The 25,545-nt window shown below is 47.3% G+C and overlaps 1 protein-coding gene across 2 annotated transcripts in view; it reads left to right on the top strand.

Annotated features, from left to right (window-relative positions):
* crata (carnitine O-acetyltransferase a) overlaps positions 1–17,437 on the top strand; it is a 44,945-nt gene extending 27,508 nt beyond the window's left edge. Inside the window, exons 9-14 of one of the 2 annotated variants that reach the window (XM_038782074.1) lie at positions 6,339–6,458; positions 7,822–7,944; positions 13,871–14,006; positions 14,482–14,544; positions 15,179–15,316; positions 15,720–17,437. In XM_038782074.1, coding sequence (XP_038638002.1) covers positions 6,339–6,458; positions 7,822–7,944; positions 13,871–14,006; positions 14,482–14,544; positions 15,179–15,316; positions 15,720–15,935 — 796 coding nt within the window. In that variant the 3' untranslated portion in view covers positions 15,936–17,437. The remainder of the gene's footprint in view (positions 1–6,338; positions 6,459–7,821; positions 7,945–13,870; positions 14,007–14,481; positions 14,545–15,178; positions 15,317–15,719) is intronic. The other variant, XM_038782073.1, reaches the window with a different exon arrangement.
* The last annotated feature ends 8,108 nt before the right edge of the window (positions 17,438–25,545 follow it).

The following is a 25,545-nucleotide window of genomic DNA, read 5'->3' as shown; positions in this document are numbered from 1 at the left end:
CACTAAGGTTTGCATGAGAGGTGTCACTGAACACAATCAATTTTATATTCCTAGGGTCGCCCAAAGAGGGAATCTTCACTGCACAATTTCCATCTTTAACTTTTTTAATATTTTGTTCACCCACAAAATGTCCTGGACTCCGGGATGTTTTATTATAGTACTCCGTTCAAGAACATCAAAGCTTTGTCTGTATGCCCAGCCCAGCCAGTTCAATTGTCCATTCAGTCTTTACAGCTGCACAGACTCATCTTTAGAAGCACCAGCATCTTTTTGTGAGGACCAATTGTGACAAGGCTAATACTTTTTCGAAATACAATTGCTGGTGTAAAGTGACCTCATACTGTTGTATTTTTAATCCAATGTATTTGAAGGTCCCATTACCCTGACTCCCAACCTTAATGCCTGTCCTAATCTTGTCAATAATTTGGTTTTGAAACTCGGTAGTGCCAACCCATTGGACGTAATCAATGTGCCTCACAAAATGTGGGCAGGTTTCCCACCAGGGCGCCAATAAAACCTGGCACCATCTGCCTTCAGTTGGAAACAACCTGTCTTTAACAACACTGATCAAACTGGAAAGGTGCACGCTCCCGAAACCATTAACACATTTATTCAACTTGTAACGTTTTTCCTAAACCTCTGGTGCCTCCTTCAGAGGTTTGAGAAACATCTCCCTCTGGAGGAGGTTACCCTGCAGGAACGCAGCTTTTATATCTCTGCACTTACATCCCCGTAATGCTCTCCTACTTCTTTCCGAAACCTCAGCCTTGCTAAACACTTTCCTGCCTGCATAAAAGGCATTTAAGTGAGCAGAAAAATAGAGCTAATGATAGTTCCTTCAAGAGCAGGGGAAGCATCTACTAGCACTGATTCCTACCACAAACCCCTCTTCTCCACCCCACCCTCCCGCATGCACTGCCCATGTCAGTGCTGTTTGCAGCTTTTTTTTAAGCAAGAAGAAACTTTATTGTATACCTTCAAGAATTAGACAAGGTCATCACTATTGACTCAATGAAATGAAAAATGAAATGAAATGAAAATGGCTTATTGTCACGAGTAGGCTTCAATGAAGTTACTGTGAAAAGCCCCTAGTCGCCACATTCCGGCGCCTGTCCGGGGAGGCTGGTACGGGAATCGAACCGTGCTCTGGCCTGCTTGGTCTGCTTTAAAAGCCAGCGATTTAGCCTGGTGAGCTAAACCAGCCCCTAAACACTATAGTTAAGAATTATTTATGCTATAAACTCAGTTTTATTTGTTACCAACACCCCTACCCGACAAATCCCCCAAATTTTATTTAATTCTCCCCAGTATTTCAACTATTCTTCTGAAGTAAGCTTCGGTGGGGCCCTTCCTTTAGCTTTTGGCTACATGACCCTCCACGTTTCTTTACAGACCTCTCAACTTGTGGATGCCTCTACTCCTTGTTTGGGCCGTTGGTATGTTTTCTGTTGCAAGGCTTTGTGAAGACCACTGTAGATCTCTTCCACCTAGATGCAAATGAGAGGAAATCATCTAGCTGTTTTTCCCTCACAAAACCCAAACTGAGAGGGAGCCCTACCCACCTCCATGCAGTGAATGATGAAATTCGTATTTTCTCTGCTTAAAATGCAGGCCTATCTGAATGGAGCCTCTTGTGGCGCTCTCAATCCAGTGAGATGCAATATTCTGCAACTTGGATCAGCCAGTATCATATGTAACATTCTGCCAATTATTGCATGGCTCCTCTCACACAAATCTTTGCTGAACGGGCTATCAGCTGCAGTTGACTATGATATTCAAATTTTCATCTGTGCCAAAATCCATCATTGGCAAATTCTCCTCCGTTATGCATCTGGAATTTCAGCCACGTTCTTAATCCAGTGCCTACCCACGTCTCCATGACTTGTGTCTACAACGGTCTGTTTGTCCTTGCATTTATTACCAAATAAGGCTAAATCCAGTTGCTGTATCTACCAGGCATAGCGGAAAAACCTGACCCTTGTTCCATACTTTTAAGTCCATTGCCACAACATCGTTAAATTCACTGCCCAGTGGCAGACCCACATCAGGACGTGGTGATGTCCTTCAATATTTAACGCAAATGTCACACTGAGCTGGAGCTCGCTCAATAAGGGTGTCAGCTGTCAGTGGTGGAGGGATTGAATGTTTGTGGAAGAGGTAGCAATCACGTGGGCTGTTTTGCCCTGGATGGTGTTGAGCTTCTTGAGTGTTGTTGGAGCTGCACTCATCCAGGCAAGTGGAGAGTATTCCATTACACTCCTGACCTGTGCCTTGTAGATTGTGGACAGGCTTTGCCCGGAGGGTGTGTGTGGCAAGTGAGTTACTCACTGCAGGATTCCTAGCCTTTGATCTGCTCTGGTAGCCACAGTATTTATATGGCTAGTCCAGTTCAGTTTCTGGTCATTCTGATGGTGGGGATTTAGCGATGGTAATGCCATTGAATGTCAAGGGCTAATGGTTGGAGTGACAAATGCAGGATTTTAGATACGTTGGATTATAATAATTTGGCAATTAAGCATAAACACCTCTGCATTAGTGTGTTTGACTGCAGTAGTCATGTTTTTAAAATATTCTTGTTTTGCAAACCAGAAAGCTTTTAGGAGCCAGAGGTGAAATTGACCAGAGCAAAAAGCCTGGGCTAATGCATTGTTGTTTGACTAGGGGGAGCCCCTGGGGAGTTAATGTGTTTTCAGCTTGGGGAGATTATGTAATTTCTTGGTGGAGCTTTGGTAATCAGATATTTCTGAGAAAGCTTTTGAGTTGAGTATTAATCTGGCTAACCCTAGGGGCGGTAGGGTGGCCCAGTGGTTAGCACTGCTGCCTCATGCCGACATGGACCCGGGTTCAATCCCGGCCCCGGGTCACTGTCGGTGTGGAGTTTGCACATTCTCCCCGTGTCTGTGTGGGTCTGATCCCCACAACCCAAAGATGTGCCGAGTAGGTGGATTGGCCACACAAAATTGCCCCTTAATTGATTTTTTAAAAATTAGTTGGGTACTTTAAATTTATTTTTAAAACTGGCTAACCCTTTAGACTGCAAGTAAAGTCTTTTGCTCTTACAATAGGTTAGTTAAAGAAGGTTAATAGTATTTAAAGCAGTGCAGACTTGTCTGAGGACTCGAAAGAAGCTGAAACAGACCAGTTGAAACAGCTTTTGGAAGACATCTAGCCAGAGTTTGTAGGGGTTCTAACAGGAGCCAAATCTATCCTGGAAAACAAGTATTACTCTGTGTCAATGGGTTGTAGGATGGACTTGGGGTATTTTCACAGTAACTTTATTGCAGTGTTAATGGAAGCCTACTTGTGACATGAATAAAGATGATGATTATTCTTGAGAGCTGTATGTTTTTCCTTGTTGTTTAATTGGGAATGGCGATAGTATTTACTGTATTTAGTATTGTTTAAGGCAGAGTTCTTCACACTCAGAGTCGTGACTCGCGTACAGGCTGTGAGCGGGTGTGGGGGGGGGGGGGGGGGGTGGCCATGGAGCGATCAGTCGCGGCATTCCCGATCATGGGAGAAGCACCCAACGGCCATTTTTACCAATTCCGGCTACAACCGGCTTTTAAATACAAACGATGGGGTCGTCCACCAGACACGGCGGCAGAGAACTGGTCACACCTGACATGAACAATGACATCACGCGCTCTGTATGTCCATGCTTTTAGGTGTGAAATCACAGAGGAAAGATTCCTCTTTTTTTGTAGCTGCCAGCAAGCAAGCGACAGAACTGTGAGAGGAACTGAAGATGGATCGGTTTGCAATAAGGAAGAGATGGTCAGAGACACAAACAGGTCAGGATCTCTCTTCTGAATCTGCTGGAGAGAGCTTTTCGGGAGAGTCCACGGCAGGACAAAGCCATGCTGGTGTGAGCTGTGTCCAGAGCTCCAGGGCCTCTGGTGAAGAACCCATTAAGAAGAAACTGAAAGTAGGAGAAAGATGATTTCTTGAGGTGTGGCTTTGTTAATTTTGCCAATGCAAATCAGGATGCAAAGCCCATTATATGTGTTATATACAGGGAAGCACTGGCAAATGAAAGTTTTTAACCGTCAAAACTTCAAAAGGTATTTGAAGAATAAGCATGGCGAGTTCGAAGACAAACCTCTTTCAAAGGATTCAGCGAGATCTTAAACCATCAGCTGAAGTCCTTAGCAGAAATGCAACATTGAATGACAAAGCAAGCGAGATTGTGAGAACCAAGCAGGTTTGCCTGCCGCATTATAGGTAAGCAATAATGGTGGGTCGCGGAGGTCGGCCGGTGTGGGTCGCAGAGGTCGACTGGTTGGTAAAGGTGGGTCCAGGAACGGCCGGCCCCTCCAGCAGTGCGTCATTCTCCCTCGGCACAGCCCCTCCGGCAGTGCGTCATTCTCCCTCGGCACAGCCCCTCCGGCAGTGCGACATTCTCCCTCGGCACAGCCCCTCCGGCAGTGCGACATTCTCCCTCAGCACGGCCCCTCCGGCAGTGCAACATTCTCCCTCGGCACAGCCCCTCCGGCAGTGCGACATTCTCCCTCGGCACAGCCCCTCCGGCAGTGCGTCATTCTCCCTCGGCACAGCCCCTCCGGCAGTGCGACATTCTCCCTCGGCTCAGCCCCTCCGGCAGTGCGACATTCTCCCTCAGCACGGCCCCTCCAGCAGTGCGTCATTCTCCCTCGGCACAGCCCCTCCAGCAGTGCGTCATTCTCCCTCGGCACAGCCCCTCCGGCAGTGCGACATTCTCCCTCGGCACAGCCCCTCCGGCAGTGCGACATTCTCCCTCAGCACGGCCCCTCCGGCAGTGCAACATTCTCCCTCGGCACAGCCCCTCCGGCAGTGCGACATTCTCCCTCGGCACAGCCCCTCCGGCAGTGCGACATTCTCGCTCCGGCACAGCCCCTCCGGCAGTGCGACATTCTCCCTCGGCACAGCCCCTCCGGCAGTGCGACATTCTCCCTCGGCACAGCCCCTCCGGCAGTGCGACATTCTCCCTCGGCACAGCCCCTCCGGCAGTGCGATATTCTCCCTCGACACGGCCCCTCCGGCAGTGCGACATTCTCGCTCTGGCACAGCCCCTCCGGCAGTGCGACATTCTCCCTCGGCACGGCCCCTCCGGCAGTGCGATATTCTCTCTCGGCACAGCCCCTCCGGCAGTGCGACATTCTCCCTCGACACAGCCCCTCCGGCAGTGCGACATTTTCCCTCGGCACAGCCCATCCGGAGTGCGACATACTCCCTCGGCACGTCCCCTCCGGCAGTGCGACATTCTCCCTCCGGCAGTGCATCATTCTCCCTCGGCACAGCCCCTCCGGCGATTCAACATACTCCCTCAGCACTGGCCCTCCGGGAGTGCACCATGCATGCTCAGCACTGGCCTTCCGACGGTGCACCATGCACGCTCAGCACTGTCCCTCCGGCGGTGCACCATGCACGCTCAGCACTGGCCTTCCGACGGTGCACCATGCACGCTCAGCACTGGCCCTCCGGCGGTGCACCATGCACGCTCAGCACTGGCCTTCCGGCGGTGCACCATGCACGCTCAGCACTGGCCCTCCGGCGGTGCACCATGCACGCTCAGCACTGGCCCTCCGGCGGTGCACCATGCACGCTCAGCACTGGCCCTCCGGCGGCGCACCATGCACGCTCAGCACTGGCCTTCCGACGGTGCACCATGCACGCTCAGAACTGGCGCTCCGGCGGTGTGACATACTCCCTCGGCACTGGCTCTCTGGCGTTGCTTGACTTAAAGGACATCTATAAATGGGATATGAAGATGCTAGATATTGGCACTGACAACTGGGAGATGATGGTTGATGCCCTGACCTGTGGAGGCTGGCTGCCTGTTTGAAATGGCTTTGGAAGAGGTGAGTAAAAAGGTAAAGATTGGCGGCTGTGAAGAGAGCCCTGAGAAAGCAGAGGCTAGTGAATCCTGCACTTCCTCAACTCACTGTCTCCCTCCGCTGTCAGTGCAACAGAGACTGTTGCATCAGCGTGCGGCTCCTGAGCTCCACCGGACTTAACAACGAGTTAACCACCACAGCGCAAACCATCATCTTACAAGAGACGAATGCTACAAAACTAATAAATCCAATCAGGAATTCAGGAGAAACTTCTGAGAGAGTGGAACGTGCTCCCATAGGGGAGTACTTTAAGGTGAATACTATCGATACACTTAAGGGGAAGTGGGATAAACATGAGAGGGAGAGAGGGATAGGGTGATGGGAAGAGAGGAAGCCGGGTGGGAGGAGATTTGTGTGCAGGATAAACACTAGCTTGAACAGTTGGGATTATGGCCTGTTTCTGTGTTATCGACTTTATACAATCCCTAAATAAACCCACGCTCGGTGTCTCTTCTGTTTCAGCAACAGCTCCGTGATGATTCGTTCTCCGATGATTCCACTGGCCATGCCCCGGAAGCTCCGTTTCAACATCACTCCTGACATAAAGAGAGACATTGAAAAAGCAAAGCAGAACCTTAACATGTGAGAGCTTTCTCTTGATATTCATTCTGTGTCAGTGGCTAGGCCAGCATTTATTACCCATTGCTAATTGCCCTCTAGAAGATTGCCACCTTGAACCGCTGCAGTCCCTGTGGTGTAAGTACACCCACAGTGCAGTTAGGGAGGGAACCCCAGGATTTTACCCAGCGACAGTGAAGGAACGGCAATACTTATACACACATTGGTGAGAGCACACTTCGAGTATTGTTTACAGTTTTAGTCACCTTACCCAAGGAAGGATATACTTGCTATAGGGGGAGTGCAACACAGTTCACTCGACTGATTTTTGAAATGAGAGGGTTTTCCTGTGAGGTGCGATTAAGTGGAATGGCTTATATGCTCTGAAGTTTAGGAGAATAAGCGATGATGTATTTGAGATGCTGTGAGAGTGCTCGATAGGGTAGATGCTGAGGCTGCTTTCCCTGTGGCTACAGAGCCCACACCATGGGCACAGGCTCAGGATAAGAAGGTGACTATTTAGGACTGAGATGGGGGGGATACTTCCTCACTCACGAGGGTGGGGAATCTCTGGAATCCTCTGACCCAGAGGGCTGTGGAGGCTGAGTCATCAAATACAGAGATTGATAGATTTCTGGACATTAAGGGTATTGAGGAATTTGGTGCTAACGCAGAGAAGTGGAATTGAGGCAGACGATCGGTCAAGATTGTATCGAATGGCCAAGCAGGCTCAAAGGGTCAAATGGCCGACTGCTGCTCCTATTTTTCTTCTATAATTTTTCCTATGTTTAATGTGGAGAATTGGATGTAATCGCCACGGGAAAGTGTTGGCTATTTTCTGCTAGCGGTGCCTCAGGTTACTTGATGGGTAAATATGTTAGACAGGTGCCCAGGCCCAATCCCTCACACCAACCCACACACACCCTTCAATCACAGCAGCTGTGTCATTGCAGTGACCCCCAGCTATAGACGGTGTGTGTGCCACATATGGTCTGAGCTCATACGTGTCGTATGGCCACATACAGGGGGGCTGGCAAGAGTGAAATTGGACCCTGACACGAGTTGACGGATTTGCAGGAGGGCTAAGAGCTTGGAATCAATGATGGGTTATGTTCCTTTTTGTTTTATAGATTTAGAGTGTCTAATTATTATTTTTCCCAATGAAGGGGCAATTTAGCATGGCCAATCCACCTACCCTGCACATCTTTGGGTTGCGGGGGTGAGACCCACGCAGACACGGGGAGAATGTGCAAACTCCACATGGACAGTGACCCAGAGCCGGGATCGAACCTGGGACCTCAGTGCTGCAGTCCCAGAGCTATCCACTGCGCCACATGCTGGGTTATGTTGAGTGGTGGCATTAATGATAATCATTCTTTCTCAATAGGATGGTGCGTGATGTGGATATAAAATGCTTCACGTTCCAGCTCTTTGGAAAAGATATTGTGAAGTCCTGGAAGCTGAGTCCAGACGCCTTTATCCAGCTCGCTCTGCAGCTGGCTTATTACAGGTATGAAAATCATCACTCCGGACCCACTCTGTTCCTCATCTGTCCCAATGCAGAGATTAATACAGCATCAAGCCTGCATCAGCTCCCTAACAAACATCCAGCTACCTCTGCCCCTTCCTCCTTGCAAATTTCCCCCCTCAAGTATTTATCAGTTCCTTATTGAAGATTCCTACTTCCCTTTCAGGCAGTGCATTGCAGATTATTACTCACTGTGTAAATGAAAATTACTCCTCTTTCCTCTCGTGTTTGCCAATTACCGTAAATCTGCCTCCTCAGGATACTGACAGTGGAAATAGTTTCTCCTTATTCACTCGATCAAAACCCTTCATATTCCTTCTATGAAATCTCCCCTTAACCGTCTCCTCTGCTCTGAGGCGAACATTCCCAGCTTCTCCAGGTTAACTAAAACCCCCTCGGGCCAAGCACGGTGGCGCAGTGGGTTAGCCCTGCTGCCTCACAGCGCCGAGGTCCCAGGGCAGCACGGTGGCGCAGTGGGTTAGCCCTGCAGCCTCACGGCGCCGAGGTCCCAGGTTCGATCACGGCTCTGGGTCACTGTCCGTGTGGAGTTTGCACATTCTCCCCGTGTCTGCGTGGGTTTCACCCCCACAACCCAAAGATGTGCAGGGTAGGTGGACTGGCCACGCTAAATTGCCCCTTAATTGGAAAAAATCAATCGGGTACTCTAAATTTATTTTTTTTTAAACTAAAACCCTTCATTCCTGGTGCCATTTGAGTAAATCTCCCCTCGCCCCCTCTCCTTGGCTTTGGCAGCTGAAATGTGGTGCCCACAAATGAACACAATACTGCAGCTGAGGCCTGATTGGTGGTTTATAATGGTTTAGCATAACTTGCTTTGTATATTCTGTTTATAAAGTCCGGCACCCTGTACGTTTTATTTAATGGCTGCACAACATTTTAGAATTTATTTATAAAATGTCTTTTTTTTAAATACTTTAAAATGACCGATGTTCCATTCCAGGACTGTACGATCGCGATGTTCCATTCTGGGACTGTATGATCGTGATGTCCCATTCTGGGACTGTATTAGCGTGATGTCCCGTTCTGGGACTGTATTATCGCGATGTTCCATTCTGGGACTGTATTATCGTGATGTCCCATTCTGGGACTGTATTATCGTGATGTCCCATTCTGGGACTGTATTATCGTGATGTTCTATTCTGGGACTGTATGATCGCGATGTTCCAGTCTGGGACTGTATTATCGTGATGTCCATTCTGGGACTGTATTATCGTGATGTCCCATTCTGGGACTGTATTATCGTGATGTCCCATTCTGGGACTGTATTATCGTGATGTTCTATTCTGGGACTGTATTATCGTGATGTTCTATTCTGGGACTGTATGATCGCGATGTTCCATTCTGGGACTGTATGATCGCGATGTCCTGTTCTGGGACTGTATTATCGCGATGTCCCGTTCTGGGACTGTGTGATCGTGATGTCCATTCTGGGACTGTATTATCGCAACATCCCATTCTGGGACTGTATTATCGCGATGTACCATTCTGGGACTGCATGATCGCGATGTTCCATTCCAGGACTGTACGATCGCGATGTTCTGTTCTGGGGCTGTATTATCGCGATGTCCCATTCTGGGACTGTATTATCATGATGTTCCATTCTGGGACTGTATTATCGTGATGTCCCATTCTGGGACTGTGTGATCGCGATGTCCCGTTTTGGGACTGTGTGATTGCGATGTCCCGTTCTGGGAATGTGTGATCGTGATGTCCCGTTCTGGGACTGTGTGAACGCGATGTTCCGTTCTGGGACTGTGTGATCGCGATGTCCCGTTCTGGGACTGTGTGATCGCGATGTTCTGTTCTGGGACATGTGTGATCGCGATGTTCCGTTCTGGGACTGTGTGATCGCGATGTCCCATTCTGGGACTGTGTGATCGCGATGTTCTGTTCTGGGACATGTGTGATCGCGATGTCCCATTCTGGGACTGTGTGATCGCGATGTTCCGTTCTGGGACTGTGTGAACGCGATGTTCCGTTCTGGGACTGTGTGATCGCGATGTCCCGTTCTGGGACTGTGTGATCGCGATGTTCTGTTCTGGGACATGGGGATCGCGATGTCCCATTCTGGGACTGTGTGATCGCGATGTCCCGTTCTGGGGCTGTATTATCGCGATGTCCCGTTCTGGGAATGTGTGATCGCGATGTCCCATTCTGGGAATGTGTGATCGCGATGTCCCATTCTGGGACTGTGTGATTGCGATGTCCCATTCTGGGACTGTGTGATCGCGATGTCCCATTCTGGGACTGTGTGATCGCGATGTCCCGTTCTGGGACTGTGTGATCGCGATGTTCTGTTCTGGGACAGTGTGATCGCGATGTCCCATTCTGGGACTGTGTGATCGCGATGTCCCGTTCTGGGACTGTGTGATCGCGATGTTCTGTTCTGGGGCTGTGTGATCGCGATGTCCCATTCTGGGAATGTGTGATCGCGATGTTCCGTTCTGGGACTGTGTGATCGCGATGTCCCGTTCTGGGACTGTGTGATCGCGATGTTCCGTTCTGGGACTGTGTGATCGCGATGTCCCGTTCTGGGACTGTGTGATCGCGATGTCCCGTTCTGGGGCTGTGTGATCGCGATGTTCCGTTCTGGGACTGTATTATCGCGATGTCCATTCTGAGACTGTATTATCGCGATGTCCCGTTCTGGGACTGTATTATCGCGATGTCCATTCTGGGACTGTATTATCGCGATGTCCCATTCTGGGACTGTATTATCGCGATGTCCCATTCTGGGACTGTATTATCGCGATGTCCATTCTGAGACTGTATTATCGCGATGTTCCAGTCTGGGACTGTGTGATCACGATGTTCCGTTCTGGGTCTGTTTGATCGCGATGTCCCATTCTGGGACTGTGATCGTGATGTCCCATTCTGGGACTGTGTGATCGCGATGTCCCGTTCTGGGGCTGTATTATCGCGATGTTCTGTTCTGGGACTGTGTGATCGCGATGTCCCGTTCTGGGACTGTATTATCGCGATGTCCCATTCTGGGACTGTGTGATCGCGATGTCCCGTTCTGGGACTGTGTGATCGCGATGTCCCGTTCTGGGACTGTATTATCGCGATGTCCCGTTCTGGGACTGTATTATCGCGATGTCCCGTTCTGGGACTGTGTGATCACGATGTCCCGTTCTGGGACTGTATTATCGCGATGTCCCATTCTGGGACTGTGTGATCGCGATGTCCCGTTCTGGGACTGTGTGATCGCGATGTCCCGTTCTGGGACTGTATTATCGCGATGTCCCATTCTGGGACTGTGTGATCGCGATGTCCCGTTCTGGGACTGTGTGATCGCGATGTCCCGTTCTGGGACTGTGTGATCGCGATGTCCCGTTCTGGGGCTGTATTATCGCGATGTCCCGTTCTGGGACTGTACGATCGTGATTCCCGTTCTGGGACTGTGTGATCGCGATGTCCCATTCTGTGACTGTGTGATCGCGATGTCCCGTTCTGGGACTGTGTGATCGCGATGTTCTGTTCTGGGGCTGTGTGATCGCGATGTCCCATTCTGGGACTGTGTGATCGCGATGTTCTGTTCTGGGACATGTGTGATCGCGATGTTCCGTTCTGGGACTGTGTGATCGCGATGTCCCGTTCTGGGACTGTGTGATCGCGATGTCCCGTTCTGGGACTGTGTGATCGCGATGTCCCGTTCTGGGACTGTGTGATCGCGATGTCCCGTTCTGGGACTGTGTGATCGCGATGTCCCATTCTGGGACTGTGTGATCGCGATGTCCCATTCTGGGACTGTGTGATCGCGATGTCCCATTCTGGGGCTGTGTGATCGCGATGTCCCATTCTGGGGCTGTGTGATCGCGATGTTCTGTTCTGGGACTGTGTGATCGCGATGTCCCGTTCTGGGACTGTGTGATCGCGATGTCCCATTCTGGGACTGTGTGATCGCGATGTCCCATTCTGGGACTGTGTGATCGCGATGTCCCATTCTGGGACTGTGTGATCGCGATGTCCCATTCTGGGACTGTGTGATCGCGATGTCCCGTTCTGGGGCTGTGTGATCGCGATGTCCCGTTCTGGGACTGTGTGATCGCGATGTCCCATTCTGGGACTGTGTGATCGCGATGTTCTGTTCTGGGGCTGTGTGATCGCGATGTCCCATTCTGGGGCTGTGTGATCGCGATGTTCTATTCTGGGGCTGTGTGATCGCGATGTTCTGTTCTGGGACTGTGTGATCGCGATGTCCCGTTCTGGGACTGTGTGATCGCGATGTCCCATTCTGGGACTGTGTGATCGCGATGTCCCATTCTGGGACTGTGTGATCGCGATGTCCCATTCTGGGACTGTGTGATCGCGATGTCCCGTTCTGGGACTGTGTGATCGCGATGTCCCGTTCTGGGACTGTGTGATCGCGATGTCCCATTCTGGGACTGTGTGATCGCGATGTCCCGTTCTGGGGCTGTATTATCGCGATGTCCCGTTCTGGGACTGTACGATCGTGATTCCCGTTCTGGGACTGTGTGATCGCCATGTCCCATTCTGGGACTGTATTACCGCGATGTCCCATTCTGGGACTGTGTGATCGCGATGTCCCGTTCTGGGACTGTGTGATCGCGATGTTCCGTTCTGGGGCTGTATTATCGTGATGTCCCGTTCTGGGACTGTACGATCGTGATGTCCCATTCTGGGACTCTATGGTCGTGCACCCACTACTGATCAGTGTGCAACCTGGGCTAATCACAACAAATGACTACTGGGTTCAAGTGGGTTGACCCAAACTCTAATTTGACCCCTGCACTCCCCTCCTGCAGCCCATTTTCATTTGTACTTTCCCTCCAATGTACTTCCCTCGGCTGTCTTGCATTAGTGCGAATGTTAATTCTGCATCTTGGAGCACCAGATACAGTATTGTCTCCTCTGTCTGTCTGAGCACTTGACTCGAAGGAGCACAAGGAGGTCATTCAGGCTCTTGCTGCCTGTTCTGCCATTGGATTAGATTACTGCTGATTGGTATCTCAACCCACCTACCCGCCTTGGTTAGATAACCCTTGATCTCCTTGCCCATCTATCAGCAGTTCTGAAGAAGTCATATAGACTCCATGTTAACTTTTCCTGTCTCCACAGATGCTACCCGACCAGCTGAGTTTTTCTGCTTTTATTTCAGATCTGCAGCATCCACGGTGTTTTGCTATCAATCTCAGTTTGGAAATTTTCAATTGACAGCCCCAGCCTTGGTATTTGTCTGTGTGTGTGTGTGTGGTTGGGGTCTGTTCCCCTGTGTAATAAACTCAGCAAGTTCAGTTAGTGAAGTTGTGCATGGATAGAAATATAAAAATTGCTAGATTAGAAAATAAGATTCAAGGTTGATGGAGTTCACCATCTCCTGCTTGACACAGGAATAATGGAGTCATTGATCAGTGAATGTAGAACAGACACAGACAAGAGGTGAAGAACCCCAGCGTGCCATGGGGGGAGTGCTCTGGAAAGTGTAGGTCATGACCAGTCGTGACTAATGATTTTTACACTGCAATCCAAAATGACATTTGAAAACGAAAGTTAATTGTTTGCATAGCATCTCTCACAAACATGGAATACTGTGGCACTTCTGTATTCTTTCATGGGGTGAGTGTCGCTCTTTGATGAGTGTCGCATTTTGAATGGCGAGACATCATGTGTTAAACTCCAGGACTAAATCCCAAAAAAGTTGTAAATCCTTAACCAGGGGACAACAGGAACAGTGTGGCCTGTACTCACCCCCCCCCCCCCCCCATCAGCATCAAGAGTGTTGTGTGGAGAATGCAGAATGGAAAGACACCATTACTGCAAGAGCTTCTCAAAGATTTGTTGATCCCCCCCCCCACCCCCCAGGCAGGACATGAGAGGAAATCCACCCGCCTCACCATCTTGCTATGCTTGTGTCTCATGTCAGGATTTATGGCGAGCCTTGTGCAACCTATGAAAGTGCCTCTCTGCGGATGTTTCACCTTGGACGCACGGACACGATCCGCTCCGCCACCATCGAATCCTCAGTCTTTGTCCGGGGCATGGATAATGCACAGCTCCAGGTACTCACATCTCTGAAATATCACCTTCATCTCACACACATCCTCCCTTATGGGGTCTAAGACTACATTAAGAATCAGGAACTGGAGGGCCTGGCTTTCAGAGAATTGAGGAACTTTATATTTTACTCGGTGATAGTGATCTGGAATTCGCTGCCTGAAAGGGCCAGTAAATCAGCTACAGTAAAAAGTTTCTCTCTTCCCACCCAGTGTGTATCTTATGTGAGCTCTCTCTCTGCTTCCCCCCCCCCCCCCCCCCCCCCCCCCGAGATGTGGTCCGGCATTAAAGGTGCTGTATGAATGTACGGTAGTGTTTGCAGCAGAAACAGTCAGGAACGGTCATTTCAAATGTGAAGTGGTTTCCTCTCTGCAGTTGCTGACGGCCCTGTTCCCTCTGCTTTAATGTTTGGGAAATAAATCATTTTTAGTTCATGTGCACTTTTGGCTATAAGTTGTTCTGTTTTGATTCTGTTTCTAGAATCAGGAAAAAGTAGCATTGGTGCGAAAAGCCGTTGAGGCCCACAGAGTTTACACCGATATGGTGAGTGGCTTTACTGTTATTCCCATCATTGTGTTCTTCATTTCCAAGGACGGCACAGTGGTTAATAATAATCTTTATTAATGTTACAAGGAAGCTTACATTAACACTGCAATGAAGTTACTGTGAAAATCCCCTCGTCGCCACATTCCGGCGCCTGTTCGGGTACAGAGGGAGAATTCACAATGTCCAAGTGGCGCTGAGGTCCTGGGTTTGGGTTTGATCCCGGCCCAGAGTCACTGTACGTGTGGAGTTTGTACATTCTACCCGTGTCTGCGTGGGTCTCATCCCCCACAGCCCAAAGATGTGCCGGGTTGATGAATTGGCCACACTATATTTCCCCTTAATTGGAAACAAAATGAATTGGGTACTTTAAATTTGTAAAGACAAAAAAGTGTTCTTCACTTCCTCTCAACCACCACTTCAGCAGCTCTTAACTCGAGAACTTCAACTACATTCAGGACCTGTCCTCTATTTGGAAAAGACTGTTTTAACTTCTTTCTCACTGTGGGACAGGAAAGTCGAGAGTTTAACGTGTGGGGAAGGGGCTTATGTGATGGTAGGATGCGGGTGGTGACTGCAGTGATATGGAGTAGATGGGGTATCTCTCTGTGCTCATGTCTGTTCTTACTTCCAGGCAGTAAGAGGCCAAGCCATCGATAGACACCTACTGGGTCTTAAACTTCAGGCTATAGAGGATCTGGTTCGAATCCCCGAGATCTTCATGGACACATCCTATGCAGTTGCCTTCCATTTCAATCTGTCGACCAGTCAGGTGAGGTATTCACTCTCCTGTTGCAGTCAGCTGAAGACCCACAAAGGTTTCTCTCCAGTTTGGCAAGTCCTTGATTGCGGCTGTGCCCAGTGAGAGTTGGGAGAAGTTAAGAGTACTTTTCCCCCCCATCTATCCTTGGGTTAGAATTCTCTCTCACTTTTTACTGAAAATAGAAAGACAAAGGCGGCATTTCTATAGTGCCTTTCACAACTGCAGAATGAGTGGTAGGGGAGATGGAGACTGTCTGAAGGATTTGGGAAGGACATGGGGAGGGGGAACTGGCAGGTCAAATGCTCTGTCTGAGAGCAGTATTTGGGGTAAGGGTTCCAGGGCCTCCACTCCACATGTATCTTTCCTTTTGAAGAAGAACATTGTAACACTGAGATCTGCTCTCTCCGTTTAGGTCCCTGCTAAAACTGATTGCCTCTTGTGCTTTGGTCCTGTTGTGCCTGATGGTTATGGTGTGTGTTACAACCCCATGGATGCCCACATCAACTTTGCCGTGTCTGCCTACAACAGCTGTGCAGAGACCAATGCAGCTAAACTCGCTCACTACCTGGAGCAGGCTTTGGTCGATATGAGCGAGCTGCTCATACAGACACCCAGCTCGAAGCTCTGAAGCAACCAGTTCATGGAATGGGATGGATCAACCAAAGTATTACAGCTCAAAGTCAGCACTCAGTCCCAATATTGCAGCGTGTTTGCCAAACGTCAGTCTAAACGTATTATCCAGAAGAGTTTAAAGAGTTTATATATTTAGAAAAAAGGGCGTGTTCATTTAAAGGGTGAATGACACCATTGTCGTCCAATGAGAGGAGCTTGCTTCCTCTCTCTGATAGGTGAACCAGTGGTCTACGATTCTGAGCAACTCCCTGATGAGCCAGGCTAGACTTGGGCTGTTAAAAGTTGTGAGCACCAGTCATTGAGTAGTGACCAGCAGAGGAAAGTTGGATTGATCTTTCTGTTGCAAGCTCACTGCCACAGATATTCAAGCTGGTTGTCACACAATTAACCAATTCTGGTGTTTGGTAAGATTACTTAACACAATCCAAGGACCGACCCGAGGGACATAGGATTTTGGAGCAGGAGTCGACCTTTCAGTCTGCACTGCCATTCAATAAGATCTGCTGCGGTCACTAATTCACTTTACTGTGTGTTTTGCTCCCTCCATAATCTGCTGACTCCCTGGTCTCATCAAAAATCTGTCTCTAAATCAGCCTGGGATAAATTGAATGTCCAGCCTCCAAATCTCTCTGGCAATGAGAATTGCACAGACTAATGACCCTGCGGGAAAATAAATTCTCATCTCCGTCTTAAACGGTCAACCTGTTATTTGTAAACCGTGTCCCCCTGGTTCTACTCCCTCCCACAAACACCCCCTCGGGATCACCTCTTAAATCGACTAAACTCCCGTTGGGTATAGGCCCAACAACCTCTTCAAACTTTCTTCATAAGCTCCTCATCCCGGGAATGAGCAAGTGAACAGCTCCTCGGCCAAATGCCGTTATTTCAATCTTCGTATATCCACTTGTCTTTAAGTTATCATAACTTCAGCAGTGGAGCACAAACAACTGCATGAAAACTACATTTCATAATGTGAACGGGAGAGTGACTTATTCAAAAGTACCGAGTGTTCAGGGAGGGCTTACATCACACAGGTATGCTGCAGAAATGAATCCACTGATTATCCTGGTGTTTACTTACCCAGACGTTCAAAGAGTTTTATTTTTTACTACAATCTAAAAATTTTGATGTGAACATTATCGACATTGTCAGTGAATTGTTTCATTAATCATTGAGCTGATAAATTTTAAGGAATTGGATACTTACGATTCAGTTAACTGGATCGTTCCATTTTGAGGGACTCCTTTGATGCACAATGTAATTTACACCCCCCACGTAGAGTGTGATGAAATACCCCCATTGCTGGACACTACCTAGGATAATCCCCAATTTCCCTCGAGAAGGTGGTGGTGAGCTGCCGTGTCAAACCCTTGCAGTCCCCTAGGTGTAGGTACACCCACTGTGCTGTTAGAGAGTCGCAGAACTTTCATGCAGCAACAGTGAAGGAGCTGCCGATTCCTGGGATGGCGGGACTGTCATACGAGTAGACTACACCGGTTAGGATTATATTCATTGGAATTTAGAAGAGTGAGAGGGGATCTCATAGAAACTTATAGAATTCTAACAGGATCAGACAGGGTAGATTCAGAATGTTCCTGATGGTGGGTGGAGTCCAGAACTAGGGGTCATAGTTTGAGGCTAAGGGGTAAATCTTTTAGGAGTGAGGTGAGGAGAAATATCTTCACCCAGACAGTGGTGAATCTGTGCAACTCGCTACCACAAAGCAGTTGAGGCCAAATTTCAAGACGAAATTAAATATAGCTCTTGGGGCTAAAGGGATCAAGTGTTATGGGGCGAAAAGCGGAATAAGGGCATTGAATTTGATGATCAGCCATGATCATTATGAATGACGGAGCAGGCTCGAAGGGCCGAATGGCCTTCTGCTTCTATTTTCTATGATACATTTCCAAGTGAGGACAATAAGTGACTTGGAGGGGAACCTCCACACGGGTGTTTCATGTATTTGCTACCCTTGTTCTTCTGGATGGTAATGTCATGGGTTTAGATGGTGCTGCCTAAGGAATCTAGAACTCTCTCTTCACCCCAGTCCTAAAGTACGACCCCTTGTTCTGGATTCCCCCACCCTCGGGAACATTCATTCTGAATCTACCTTGTCTAATCCTGTTAGAATTCTATAAGTTTCGATGAGATCCCCTCTCACTCTTAAACTACAATTAATATAATCCTAACTGACTTAGTCTCTCCTCATATGACAGTCCTGCCATCCCAGGAATCAGCCTGGTAAACCTTCGCTGCACTCCCTCCATAGCAAGGACACAAAACTGCACACAATACTCCAGGTGTGGCCTCACCAATGCCCTATACAATTGCAGTAAAACATCTCTATTCCTTTACTCAAATCCTCTCATTTTGCCTTCTTTACTGCCTGCTGTACCTGCGCGCTTACTTTCAGCAACTGATGCACAAAGGTCTCGTCGAGTATCCACCACTCTATTTACACCCAGTGGGTAAACAGCTGGCTTGTGATGCAGAACAAGGCCAGCAGCGCCATTCAATTCCCGTACCGGCCTCCTCAAAGGCGTCGGAATGTGGCGACTTGGGGCTTTTCACAGTAACTTCATTGAAGCCTACTTGTGATAGTAAGTGATTATTATAATAATCTGCCTTCCTACTTTTGCTACCAAAGTGGCTAACCTAACATTTATCCACAATATACTGTATCTACCATTCATGCCCCCACTCACTCAGGCTGTCCAAATCCCACTGAAGCATCTCTGCATCCTCCTCTTAGCTCATCCTCCTACTCAACTTTGTATCATCTTCAAATTTGGAGATAAGACATTTAGTTCCCTTGTCCAAATCATTAATACATAATGTGAACAGTTGGGGTCCTAGCACAGATCCCTGTGGTACCCCACTAGTCACTGTCAATCAGAAAAACACCCATTTATTCAAACTTTTTGCTTGCTGTATACTATTCATAATCCCATGCGATTTAACAGTACATAGTAATGTGAGACCTTGTCTAAATAAATCACATTCACCAGGTCTCCCTGGGCAACTCTAGTAGTTACATCCTCAAAGAATTCCTATAGATTTGTCAAGCATTATTTCCCTTTTGTAAATCCATGCTGACTTTGTCTGATTACACCACTGCTTTCCAAAAGCTGTGCTATGAAATCTTTGATAATGGACTCCAGCAACTTCCCTACCACCGATGTTGGGCTCACTGGTCTATAGTTCCGTTTTCTCTCTGCCTCCCTGAATTCAAACTGTTCCCAATCAGGTCTATTGCTTTTTCGTGCTAATTTGTACGCTTCTTTGAATCTATTATCTAATTTCCCTTGTAAGCTAGGCTTTGGCCACAGTTCCCTTTCTACTCTTGTGCCAAATAAGAATAAACAACTTTGGGCGTTCACCTATTTGTCCCTTGAATGCTGCCATTGCCTGTCCGCTTTCAGTAACATTTCCCAGTCCATCGTAGCCAACACGTGTCTCATACTGTCATAGTTACCTTTAAGATTCAGGGGCCTTGTCTCAGAATCAACTACCTCACTATCCACCTTGATAAAGAATTCTATATCTACATGGCTAGTCTAGTTTCTAGTCAATGGTAACGTCCAGGATGCTGATAGTGAGGGTTTAATGATGGTAATGCCAAGAAGAATGTTAAGGCGGTAGCTCAGTAGCACTGTCTCCAGGTCAATTGGGGATGAGCACCAAATTCTGGCCTTACCAGTAAAACCTACGTGTCCCTGTGGCTGTCTGATTCTATCCAGCTCCTAGTCAGAAGAGTCCACAAATTTAAATGTATGCTTTTTAAAAATCCAGTAAGTGTAGTGTTTTTCTCATTAGAAAATTAGTTCAGAAGGGAAGTCAGTGTTTTCAGACACTGGGTAACAGGACTGTACATTAATTTATGGAGGAAGCTAATCGAAGCAAATAATAATAATTCAATAGATTAAGTAGTTCTGAACTGGCAGGGCTGGGACAGTAAATTGCCAAGCTGATGCATGGTATTCTTGAGGTTGGGAGCTTTACTCTATCTAACCCCGTACTGTACCTGTCCTGGGAGTGTTTGATGGAGACAGTGTAGAGGGAGCTTTAGTCTGTATCTAACCCCGTGCTGTACCTGTCCCGGGAGTGTTTGATGGGGACAGTGTAGAGGAGGCTTTACTCTGTATCTAACCCCGTACTGTACCTATCCTGGGAGTGTTTGATGGGGACAGTGTAGAGGGAGCTTTACGCTGAATCTAACCCCGTGCTGTACCTGTCCTGGGAGTGTTTGATGGGGACAGTGTAGAGGGAGCTTTACTCTATCTAACCCCATGCTGTACCTGTCCTTGGGGTGTTTGATGGGGACAGTGTAGAGGGAGCTTTACTCTGTATCTAACCCTGTGCTGTACCTGTCCTGGCAGTGTTTGATGGGGACAGTGTAGAGGGAGCTTTACTCTGTATCTAACCGTGTGCTGTACCTGTCCTTGGGGTGTTTGATGGGGACAGTGTAGAGGGAGATGTATGTCAGCCATGTTTACTGTCTGGTTACTTGTTCCCAAGGTGACATCAACCATTACACCGTCACTTTTCTGAAGGATGATAGCATCTCCCACATACCCATGTTTGAAAATAGGATTCCTGTTGTCCAGGTGTCTCGATGCCCTTTAGTATGACAAATCACTAAACTGAAGGAAGGATTGATTTCACGACAATTCATGATATTCTTGATCACCATCATGGAGACTAGTTTTAAACTCTATTTATTAATTGAAGTCACAATCGCAGTGGTTTTTAACCTACACCTTCAGAACATTAACCCGAGTCTCCATCATTAATGCCGTTTCTTCCAACAATGCCTGGCACTGTTCAGTTTTTGCTGTAGGTTTACAATCCAGTGCTTTAATTTGATAATTCTCCAAGATGAATAATTTTGTGAATGTATTCAGCTATTGGCCTTGACCTTAATGTAAATATTTCTACCGTAAGAATGTACTGAAAGCACACTTATTACTGTGGTGAAACCTTTGTGAATATAATTAATAAGAACTTTATGTACAGCTGTGTTGAATGAGTGGCATGTGCATTGCTCTTAAAACCCCTCCGCGTTGAAAGGACACCAATCGAAGTACGAACAAGTTTCCCTGGTTTGAGCGCTAGTACAGGGACCGGTGCTGTTGCATGTTTGAGTCTCTCTCACACAAACCTGGCAAAGGATTTGATAAACAGCACAGTGGCCATCCTGGGAAGAGGTTTAAGCTGCACCCACTTTACCTAACAATTAAAAACTCAATTCTAGTTCCATTCTTCTATTTACTGCACTGCGTAGTTCAGTTTACTCATCGTCGAGGCCTGCATTTATCGAGACCCTTTCACACATTCCGGAAATACTTCTGAATTGCAGTAATATAGGAAACAGCCAGTTTGACTGCTTCCACAAACAGCAACAACCAGGCAATCATTCTTTTTACTGATGACAGTTTGAGAGATAAATACTGACACCCCCCCATCCCCGCTCCTCTTCAATACAATGGAGCAGATTGTGAAGTGGGGTGGGGAGGAAAAGTGCAAGTCTAGACCCACACTACTAGCCTGTATATCCATGTGTGGCTCACTCTGCAATATCCATCGCCTACATCCGATCACCGACTGAGAAAAAGGCAAAGGAAACAGTACGACAGGCAAGCATTATATTTCCAGTAAAATACAATTAGAACATTGATTGATGCACATTTCCTTTTAGTTAATTCCTTACAGAGACTATTTCATCCAGCTTTACACAGTTTAAAACCACCAAATTCCAAACTAGACAATAGCTTTCTCATCCTAGAGACACCGGGGGATGTGTGTGGGGGGGGGGGGGGGGGGGGGTTGTACTGTAGACCCGCTCTGGGGGGTGGGGGGAGATTGTATTGTAGACCCACTTTCCCTGGGTGAGAAAGTTTCAAGCAGGTTGACTGATATGAAATAAATAAAAATCAGTTTGGATACCTGACCCACCTTGGTTAGCAACATTCAGTTTTAAGAAGAGGCCATGCTCAACCTTTTTTTTTGTGTGGCAACGAGGGATGTCATTCACAGGAAATGGGATAAGTTTTCATTTTAATAGGACACCCAGCACATCCTCGAACACTTCCAGGTGAGGTAACCACATTGAACTCCGCCCAACAATATGCTTTGATTAAACTGGCTCCGGGTGACAGTCCATTTCGTAAAGCTCCTGGTCTGAGTGAGACTGATCCGTTTGGTGCCGAGTCGGGTCAGAATGGGTTTAGATGCATCAGAACTCTTCACACGTGGCAGAGTGAGCAGAGACTCGCCAGCAGACCCGGCTAGAATCAACCATGGGTCTCTCAAAAAGAGAGCCCTGAAAGATCATGCATTGGGATGAAGGTCTTCACTTGTAAGGAGAGACCGTGGGATTATTTTTAGAACAGAGAAAAGGGGAAGATTTACAAAGAGATGTTTTGACATTATCAAGGATTTTATAAAATTGATAAGAAAAACTGCTTACTGGCAGGAAAGTCAGTAACTGCAGAACACAAGAACCTCGAATGGAGATGAGATTGTTTTTAAACGTAGAGTTGGAATGAAATGCCTGAAAAGGATGGTGGAAGAGATTTCAAAAGTGAATACGGTTAATAGGAACATGAAAAAATTAAAAGTTATGGGAAATTAGCAGAGGGAGAGGATTAACCAGATGGGCCAGGATGCTGTAAGAGTCAACATCACCAATTCCCTTTAATTGGAGCACTGTTGGCAGAGATTAGAGTTCCTTTGGCTGTTAGCCACTGGCCAGGGTAATCTCAGGGTTGTGTCCATTCTTGGAAGATATGCGTACAATGTCACACAAGGCTCACCTGGGACTCAACTGACCTCTTATAGATGAACAACCTTTTAGCATTGGACAAAGCGAAATACATAAAGGAAATTTAAGACACATTTATATCATATCTTTAACAACCTCATGATGGTCCAAAACAGTTTCCAGCCAATTAATTATCACTGAACGCAAAGTGAGGCCTGGGTTTAACATCTCGACCCCTCGGGACTACGCTTAGAATCAGCGTTCAGCTCTCTGGAGTGGGACTTGAACCCACAACCTTCCGCCTCGAGGAGTGGTACCCACATTAGCCACCGACATTTCATAAAGGAGTGCCCATTTGGGGCAAGAGTGTTGGCAGCACCTTCTGGAAAGAGACAAGTTAATGTGAAGAGCTCAGCTGCCTGCTCCGGAGAGAGAGAGACACCCAAATTAAGGTCAGTATGAGAAACTGCTGAGTTTCACCGATCAGATCCCTAGTGAGGGAGTTCTAAAGTAAATAAACATATTTTGTTGCTTAAAATTGACTGCTTCATCCCTGGGCCTGTACACATGCACCCCTCCCCCCCCCCCACCAAACATCCAGCATGGGATATTCACAGAACTGTCTTGGACATGACGGGCAGAGAGAGATTATACAACCAGAGTCTTCAACCTCTTTCCCCCCCCCCCCCACCAACATTGGAGATCAAAGTTTACAAATAGCAATAAACAGCATTAAAAAGGTACTGTGCACCATATAAGGCAATCACATTGTGAACACCACACCAACAGAATACGAGAAGCCAATCTACAAAACCGTGCTACAGCAAGAGGAAGCACTGTTCAAAATAGCCCTTCATTATGTACCTGAATAGCAATTACTGTTAGATTTACATTGGGGTTTTTTTCTCAATTGAAACAAAGGAACATTTACAGATAGCAGACACATTCCTCACCAGGTAGTGAGGAGCTGCTTTGGGTTACCAACCAGAACAAATCACAGCTTAAAATAAAAAGAATCTGTCACGTCAGACCAGGGTAGATTTTATGAATTCTTTTTTAAAAAGTCTGGTCGAGCCCACGATTATTCCCTCCCTTTCCACTGTGCAGTGAGCTGGCATTACTGAGAATTCGTAAAACCTATCCAACAGTGTCCTGGATATTATTTGCTCCGAGCTGAACTCCAAAATATTTAAATAGTTTGCCTGTGCTTAACTTAAACTATTTCATTCTGTACAATGATTTTGAAAATTTAAAAAAAGCGGCACTTTGATTGGGCTGTGGCAAAACACAGTTTTAATACTGATTCTACACCTATAAACGCCGGGGCAAACTGCATGTGGTGGAACAGCATTGCTGCAACATGATCTTTAGAAAGCAGAACAGTTTCAGTATAGCCTCATCCTCATAAATACTCAACAACATAAACATACACTTAACTCTGAAAAGAGAAAAAGCCTCGAGCTGATAGATCAGCCTGTGGCTCACTAGTCAGATGCTGCATTTATAAGCATTTTCTGTTCTCATTCCAGTTTTTCTCTTGTTCTAGGAATATATTTTTTCAATGAAGTGCAGTGAGTTTGGGAACCTAATTTATAGACAAACGGTCTATAAAGGTGACCAGTGCTTTACAGAAAATCAATCAGTTAAGCACCAGTTTGTAACATCAGGTAGCAGTGGTTATTTTCTGTCAAGCTCTGGTCATCACCCTGTGCTCTACCCAACACTGACACAATTGCGGGTGCATTTAAAGTGATTCCGATTGCGTTATTTTGGTGAAGTGACAGTAACAATGTTGGCGCTGTTTTTTTTTTTAAAAAGCACGAGAGCACCCGTTAAAAAGCTCTCAAACCATAATGGTCAAGGGTCACTGACTGGGAGGAGAATCGGCAATGCAGATGCTAAGAGATATCGAAGAAATCCTCAGCCAATGCTTAAACCTTCAACACAATGGTCGTACGTAAAGAGGTGTCTGATTATATTCGTTACCACACATCCACCAGCTGCTTTTCTGAATTAAGAGGGTGAAGCTAAGGGAAAGGTCACTGTCCCCAATCTGCGGACACGAGAGAGGAATTTGAGTTTTGTGCAATCAAAGTCGACAACATATAGAACATACAGTGCCGAAGGAGGCCATTTGGCCCATCGAGTCTGCACCGACCCACTTAAGCCCTCACTTTCACACTATCCCCGTAACCCCTCCTAACTTTTTTTGGTCATTAAGGGCAATTTATCATGGCCAATCCACCTAATCTGCACGTCTTTGGACTGTGGGAGGAAATCCACGCAGACACGGGGAGAATGTGCAGACTCCGCAAAGAGTGACCCAGCGGGGAATTGAACCTGGGACCCTGGTGCTGTGAAGCCACAGTGCTATCCACTTGTGCTACCGTACTGCCCCTATGGTCATAACATATGGTCGTACTGAAAATATATGCTGGATGTGTGCAGGAAAGAGGCAGGAGAGCTAGTGAGAACACCCAGGTGATTGGCAAGTCATGTTGCAGCTGTATAGAACCTTAGACCACACTTGGAGTATAGTGTTCAATTCTGGTTGCCACACTACCAGAAGGATGTGGAGGCTTTAGAGAAGGTGCAGAAGAGATTTCCCAGGATGTTGCCTGGTATGGAGGGCATTAGCTATGAGGAGCGGTTGAATAAACTCGGTTTGTTCTCACTGGAACGATGGAGGTTAAGGAGCGACCTGATAGAGGTCTACAAAATTATATGGGGCATAGGCAGAATGGATAGTCAGAGGCTTTTCCCCAGGGTAGAGGGGTCAATTACTAGGGGGCATAGGTTTAGGGTGTGAGGGGCAAGGTTTCGAGGAGATGTACGAGGCAAG

Source organism: Scyliorhinus canicula, chromosome 21, assembly GCF_902713615.1.
Source record: "Scyliorhinus canicula chromosome 21, sScyCan1.1, whole genome shotgun sequence".
Taxonomy (NCBI): domain Eukaryota; kingdom Metazoa; phylum Chordata; class Chondrichthyes; order Carcharhiniformes; family Scyliorhinidae; genus Scyliorhinus; species Scyliorhinus canicula.
This window is presented reverse-complemented; position numbering and strand designations above follow the sequence as displayed.